A 7,544-nucleotide genomic window follows, 5' to 3' on the forward strand; every position below is an offset into this window, starting at 1 on the left:
CCTTTTTTTTTTGTATAAATTATGACTAATGTTGGTATGAAATTGGTATTTTCTTATAATACCTATTTTTTTTTATAATAAGAAGGTTTCTTTTTCAATTTCTCCAACTAGGTTAATGGCAATGCGGAAAAACAAAGAATGATGATAGCGCGATCAGTGAGAGTGAAGTAACTGGGACTGTTGCTAGCAAATTTGATGGATCCCGCATAGCAAAAGAACATGCTCCAGATACCAGCAATTATCCTACACCAAGACTACGGAGATCAAATTTGAGATAGTTGATTGCAGCTTAGACTCTTTAGTATTTCATGTCTTTTTAACTTTGAACGATATATATTTGTTTTGATACAGTTTTAAGTATTGAATGATATAGAATATGCACTGTTTTCTTCAAGTCAGTTATCAACTACATATGAATTACAGATTGACTCTCATAATTTCAGGATACTAGTTATATATAGACTGCATATCAATTGGATACAAATTTTTGGATATCAGTTATATACAAACTACATAACAATTGGATACATAAACAATTTAGTTTTTGCTATTTAATTGGAGATCAAAATGAACACCATATAATTGGTATCCAAACTGTATATAGTTGTACATCCAATTATTCATACCAATATTTATTCAACCTGAAGGATCTCATCTACCACCATATTTAATTAATATAGATAAGCAGTCGTCCATCACAACAAAATCAAGATTTTTCAAACAAAAAAAAATTGATTTACTTGTCAATGACAACAATTCTGAAAAAAAAAAAACGAAGAGAGAGTAACATAGAAGAAAATGGATAAAATCAGACTTTTTAATTAATTTTAACAGATTAGAGTGAATTAAGGAAACTAAATATTCCTAATTAGTTTGAATCTCCTAAATTTATGCTAATTAATAATTATCATCAATCAATTCAAATTTTATTTACGTAGTTGTCCATCACAAAAAAAACAAGTTTTTTCAAACCAAAAAAAAAAATTCAATTTGTCGCCAGTGACAATTTCTGGAAGAAAATTGAAGAGAGAGAAACGTGAAAGAAAAATGGATAAAATCAGATTTTTAAATTATTTTAACAATTTGGAGTGAATTAAGGAAACTGAATATTCTTAATTAGTTTGAAATTCCTTAATTCATGCTAATTAATAATTATCTTAAATTAATTCAAATTTAATTGTCACCCCGTATTTCAGTTTTTTTTCATTTTTTTCCTTCAGTAAACGTTTTATTTTAAAATTTTTTTTTATCTTTTTTATTCTTTTTCAAAAGCAAAATGTTTTTTAAATTATTAAAAAATAACTTTTTTTTTTAAATTAATCTGTTACAACCTGAAATTTTTAATGTTATAACTTGAAAGTCTAAATCTACTGCTATAACTCGAAAATATTAGTATAATATATGTCATATTAGAAATTTTCACCTAAATTAATCCATTTTTTTAACATTGGGCTTTTGTAGCCCAAATTATAATGGGCCTATTTTAAGTCCAACAGAAAAGAAAAGCCTAAACCAAGTAAACAAAGCATAGAGAGATCAAAGAAAAGAATATTCTCCAACAATATATATATATTTATTTTTTTTGGAAAAAAGTCATTACACCAAACAAAGGTTTGGTTCTCATAAAACAAGGAACACCACTTTCAAATCAGCCTTCTTCCTTAGGGTTTTCCCTAGGGTTTAACCAAATTCTCCATAACAATTTTCTCTGTTTACAAAAAATAAATTCAAACCCTTTAACCAAAATCAGATGATTCAACTCTTTACAGTTTCTCAATTGTAAAATTTGTAAACCTAAACAATAAAAAAGCAATCTTTTTTATTGGATCAAGAAAATGGAAGCAAGAGTAGGTGTATCTGGACATGGCGGTGGTGTAGTGGAAGGTGGTGCAAGAAAGTTTTTACAACAGCCCCAACAAAACCATCTTCAACAAAATCATCATTATCATACACAACAGCAGCAACAACAGCCACAGCCTCAACCTCAGATTGGTACTGTCCCACAGCTTCTTGCTGGTGGCATTGCTGGTGCTTTCAGCAAAACTTGTACTGCTCCCCTTGCCCGTCTCACCATTCTTTTTCAGGTATTCCTTCTTTTCTTGACCCCCTCCTAGTTTATTTTGCTTTTCCTGTGTCCGGTTTAGCTGGTTTAGCTTCTGCACCTCGACTAATTTCACGGGATACCTGTCCACAAGGATAGAACATGTGAGAAGAAATCAGCTCATGTTTTTTTATATGATGGAGTACCACTTGAGCTGAGAGTCTTTCTGAAACAGCCTCTTTAAGCTCTGCGTACTCCACTTGTGGGATTATACGGGGTATGTTGTTGTACAGTATGAGTCCTTCGTTTTGTTCGGGTTCTTTTTATTCTTAGTTAAGATTTAGACAGAAAAAGGAAATAGGATAGATGGGGAGTGGAGTTTCTAGAGGAAAAGAATGATTCCAGAGTGGAATGCTTGATTTTCCGTCTTTTAACATAATTAAGGGGGTTACTAAAGTTAAGATCTTGATCTCTGGAAGAACTTTACTGTTAGCTCATTCAATTGAATAGTTACGTAATTGATGAAATATGGGGTTGAAAAGGTTGAGTCTTTTCTAAATTTGTTCTCTTTATAGGTTGGGTTGTGTCATTTAAATTCGTTAAATGGTTTGGTATTGATAGTGGTGGAGAAATGTATGATTATCAATAATGTAGGGAAGGATGAGAAATTTTACATGTGCGTTTAACTATAGATTTGACTAAGTGAACTCCGTTAGTCCATATGATTAAGTGAAAGATGAGTACTAAAACCTAAAAGCTTTGACTTGTCAAAAATATAGTTATAGTGATGTGCCAACAATTATTTTCCTTGATATCCTGTTCAATTCACTGTATGAAAGTTTTCAATTCGTAGGTTCAAGGTATGCATTCAGATATTGCAGTATTGACCAAGCCCAGCATATGTCGTGAGGCATTACGTATTGTCAATGAAGAAGGATTCAGGGCTTTTTGGAAGGGGAACCTGGTCACTATTGCTCACAGGCTTCCCTATTCCTCAGTCAATTTCTATGCTTATGAACGCTACAAGAGCGTGAGTACTTTATGACATAGCTTTGTCTATATGACATTTGGCACAAAATGTTTCTTTCAGCTTGCATGTTGCAGTCTTTTCTGAAAATTGTTATGTTGGCAGATATTGAAATCAATTCCTGGTCTGGATGGTAAAGGGCGAAATGCAGGTGCGGATATTTTCGTGCACTTTGTTGGTGGTGGATTGGCTGGAATTACAGCAGCTGCTGTCACCTATCCGTTGGACCTTGTCAGAACAAGATTAGCTGCACAGGTATAAATATGTTACAGTGCTTGTAGGTCTTGTTAATCAATTGAACAGTAGAACAGGGTATATTAGTTATCGCTCTGAATTATGTTGGTTTCCTGTCTTGTTTGATTATTGGAGCATCAAGCTGGTGTCGTCCTTAGATTGTAGATGGTCCATATACTTGTCAGATGTCATACTTTTCATCTGTTATACTTGTCTCTATGCCTGTGGACCACATACAAAAAAGGTAGTTATTGCCCTAATTGTCTAGATTGTGGCTTTTTATTTAATCCATAAGTATGACTTAAGCATGTTATTGAACTGGTTCTTCAAGTTTTGTTGATTGTGGCTATTTGTTTGTTCCACAAATTTGTATTCAATATTTCATTTAGCTGGTTCTTTTAAACTTTGCAGAGGAATACCATATACTATCAGGGCATCTGCCATTCTCTTCGTACCATTTGCAGAGATGAAGGCTTTTTTGGGTTGTACAAAGGGCTTGGTGCTACATTACTGGTCTGCCTTTCTGCTCTGTTGAACAGTCCCTGGCTTCATCTGAAAAATGAAAAGTAATTTACAATGCTAATTAGGCATTTGCTTGTCGCAGGGTGTTGGACCTAGTATAGCAATAAGTTTTTCTGTCTATGAGGCTTTGAGATCTTACTGGCAGGTTCAGAGGTAAGTACCACCATGTCTTGAGAGCATACTGTATGGTAGACATTCTATCATTCTTGTATAACATCATCTTGTGTTCCATTTTCTGTTCCTCTCAGGCCCGATGATCCTACTATTGCAGTCAGTCTTGCTTGTGGAAGTCTTTCAGGAATTGCATCTTCAACTGGTGAGTAATTTGTATCAATAACACTAGTTTTTCTTAGTACAATTGAAATATTTGGATTCTTCGCTATGTTCCTTTTCTTGGTTGAAGATTATACCATTTAGGGGTCGTTTGGTATGGGATGGGATAGGCAAAGCTATCCCGCCATATATATGGGATAACGTATCCTCATTATTATAAGTATTAATGGTGGGATAAATAATCCCAAGACTAATTTATACCCCTAACCAAACATAGGATAAAATAATCGTGCATTTTATCCCAGTATCGTTATTCCTTATCCCTTGTACCAAACGACCCTAGAGTATAGCTGTCCAACTTGCCTCTGCCTGGATTAGGATGCTTGAAAAAGTGAATTGTTGGAGGAGTGTAGGGAACAACTTGGTTACAAGTGAATCTATATTGCAGTTCTTAACTGTTCTGTTGTATTGTTGATAATGTGCAGCAACTTTTCCTTTGGATCTTGTGAGACGAAGAAAGCAGTTGGAAGGAGCAGGAGGACGTGCACGTGTGTACAACACTGGCATAATGGGGATTTTTAAACACATAATCCGAACTGAAGGCTTACGTGGCTTGTACAGAGGGATAATGCCTGAGTACTACAAAGTAGTTCCCAGTGTGGGAATTGTGTTCATGACGTACGAGACGCTGAAAAAGCTTCTATCTCAAGGGCCTTTTGATTCTTGACTTTTTCAGTAGTGCACTCTTCCAGTCTTTCTGATTAAAAAAAAAGCCACAAGGTTCAGTTTTGTTAAAGTTACCGGTTAGGAAGAAAGTTTTAAGTATTGATATGGTAATTAGTATTAAACGAGAGAACATTCACACCGCAGCAAATTTTATGGTTGCTGCTGTTTTAACTTGTTTTTTTGTTGTATAGCCATTGAAAATCATTAGTGTCCCACAACAATTGTATTTCTAGATAATTCTTAGGATTCTACCTTTTACCATCTTAGATGATTGTATTATCCATACAGTTTTGTTTGTGGGAACTTTTTTATCTCATATCTTTCCCATTTCATCTAGTGCTTACTTTTGGCTAAGATTAGGCTAATCCCTTCATGATATTGTTGTAAGGACCAGTGGAGTGTTTCACAATACTGTTTGGCAATTGTAGTCAAAGAGGACTATAAGTTTGTTCTTATTGTTCATTTGGTTGCTTGTTGCAAAAAGCAATTTGTTTATACAGACCATTTGATTCTTGAATTCTTGTTGACAGTCAAAATTACTTGTGTTGTATCTGAGTATTTCAAAGAGGTCAAATTATGGAAGATATTTGAATAAGATTACAAGTGCAATCCTCTATTCCTTTTGCTTGTTATTTTAAGCTTTTGCTATGTGCGGGGTTCAGACAGAAGGAGGTCTATTGTATATAGCCTTACCTTTCCTTTTTGCAAGAAACTGTTTTTAAAGCTCAAATTCTTGATTTCCTAGTCATATGATAACACTTTTATTAGTTATGATATTTTATCATGATATCAAAGTCGGAAACATTTAAATTTTTCTTTTGGAAAACAAAATTAGGGGTTGGAATAAACCTTGAGATATTCTGTCAAAGAACATTTCTCTTATAAAAAGGCAGATGTCAGGATGACCAAACGCCCACAACTAAACAAAAAAAATAATTAAAAGTCTCGAGAACATTTGTATATAATTTAGCAAAACACTGTTGGGTGAAATGGGGTGGCGAGGGTGAGCTTGTCAAGGAGTAAAGTTGAGGGCATAATTAGACGGGTGGAGAAAAGATAATAAACTTGGAATGTTGAAGAATATTTTCCCTATTTATATTAATAATAAAGTCATTTTCTTCATTTTGAGGAATTTATTTTCTTTAAAAAAGTTTTGAAAAAAATATTTAACCAATCAAATATAATTTTTTTTACAAAAAAAAAACACTTTCTAAAAAATATTTTTGGCATTGCCAAACACACCCTCAAGCTCTCTAGTTCTACATTTCTCATGTTGTCTTTCATTTCTCATTTATTCTGATTAGTTTAATTTAAAGAGTATTGCTTAATTTCGCACTACCAAACACACCCTATTAGGATTTAATGTTTTAAAAGGTTATTGTGTGAAGCAAAACATTTTTATTTAATTTCTTGATGAAGTGTTATTATAATTATTTTTTTCAATCTATCGTTATTTGGATATATAGGTTTTAATATTATTTATCAAGAAATCATATTAAATAGGCATTAGACACTCCTTTAATTTAGTAGAGTAATTTAGTGAAAAATATCACTCACATTTTAAGGGTAAGTAAATTTTTTAGAAGAATGCATCCAAACTAAAAACATTATATAATATGAATCGAAAAAAATATTTATAAAGATAAAATAAATTGACATCTTCTTAAAATGGACTGAAAGGACCTCAGAAGGGCCTTATTCCATTGTTCTATATTCTTCTTTTTCTTTATTATAAAAAAAAAAAAAAAGGAAGTCAAATTTCTAACCATCAATATCAGATGTAACGACACATGTCGACACTTTCACTTCATATCCTTAATCACAATATAATTTGTAAACAAGAAATGGAAAATTAAAGATGATGCAACTTAAAGAGCCCCTAATTAGTAGGAAGTCGCCTATGTGGTAGATAAGTTGAGGAAAACGAGATTGACATGGTTTAGATATGTGAAGAGGAGATGCGTTAACGTATCAGACATAAGGAGGTGTGAGAGATTGGTTATAGAAGGTACGAGGAGAGGCAGAGATAAACCAAAGAAGTATTGGGGAGAAGTGATATGATAAGACAAGATATGACGGAGCTTTAGATTATCGAGTACATGACCTTAGATAGGAAGGTTTGTAGGACACATATAAGGATAGAAGGTTAATAGGCAAGGTAGTGTTGGCTTGCTTAAGGTGGTTGGTGTTTGCCATTATACTAGTTGTTTTATTGTAGCTCTTGTTTTTGATATTTATCATTGTTTAGTATTGTTTTCATTATCTATCTTACTTTTTTCGATGATTACGCTATTTTGTTATTGTTTTTACTCTCTTCTGATTGACTTCCTTCTCCTATTTCTACCTGGATTTGTTGCACCTGATGAGCTGAAGATCTTTCGAAAACATCCTATCTATCTCTACGAAATAATAATATAGTCTACGTACTTTCTACCCTCTTCAAACCTCACATGTAAAATTTCACTCGATATTATCGTTATCAGCATGGTCATGACATTTCCCAACTTATAATAAGCCAATTAAGGACAATGTAATAATGTGTGACTTATACACCAGCAAATTATAAGAATATGATAAAATTAATCTGATAGAATGCATCTCATTATATTCTCTTTCACAATAATATTCACCCTAAAAGACCCCATATGTACATTCCTCTTGAATTCAAAGATGCTACAAATTCTACCATATTAAGTGTGAACAAGCTTAATCAGGTGGAGT

The 7,544-nt window shown here is 33.0% G+C and overlaps 1 protein-coding gene across 1 annotated transcript; it reads left to right on the forward strand.

Moving 5' to 3' along the window:
- Positions 1–1,594: 1,594 nt before the first annotated feature.
- LOC102591065 (mitochondrial substrate carrier family protein B-like) lies at positions 1,595–5,320 on the forward strand. Its single transcript, XM_006340925.2, has 7 exons — positions 1,595–2,084; positions 2,895–3,071; positions 3,174–3,323; positions 3,714–3,815; positions 3,907–3,977; positions 4,073–4,140; positions 4,583–5,320. The coding sequence occupies exons 1-7, from the start codon at positions 1,836–1,838 to the stop codon at positions 4,822–4,824; spliced, it is 1,059 nt and encodes a 352-aa protein (XP_006340987.1). The 5' UTR covers positions 1,595–1,835; the 3' UTR covers positions 4,825–5,320.
- The last annotated feature ends 2,224 nt before the right edge of the window (positions 5,321–7,544 follow it).

This window comes from Solanum tuberosum, unplaced genomic scaffold (genome assembly GCF_000226075.1).
Source record: "Solanum tuberosum cultivar DM 1-3 516 R44 unplaced genomic scaffold, SolTub_3.0 scf00021, whole genome shotgun sequence".
Classification (NCBI taxonomy): Eukaryota; Viridiplantae; Streptophyta; class Magnoliopsida; order Solanales; family Solanaceae; genus Solanum; species Solanum tuberosum.

Excerpts from the sequence above, each read along its gene's own strand:
- LOC102591065 (XM_006340925.2), top strand. The coding sequence starts at position 1,836 with ATGGAAGCAAGAGTAGGTGTATCTGGACATGGCGGTGGTGTAGTGGAA. Across the intron at positions 2,085-2,894 it reads GTCTCACCATTCTTTTTCAG|GTTCAAGGTATGCATTCAGA; the intron begins GTATTCCTTCTT and ends TTCAATTCGTAG. Across the intron at positions 3,324-3,713 it reads GAACAAGATTAGCTGCACAG|AGGAATACCATATACTATCA; the intron begins GTATAAATATGT and ends TAAACTTTGCAG.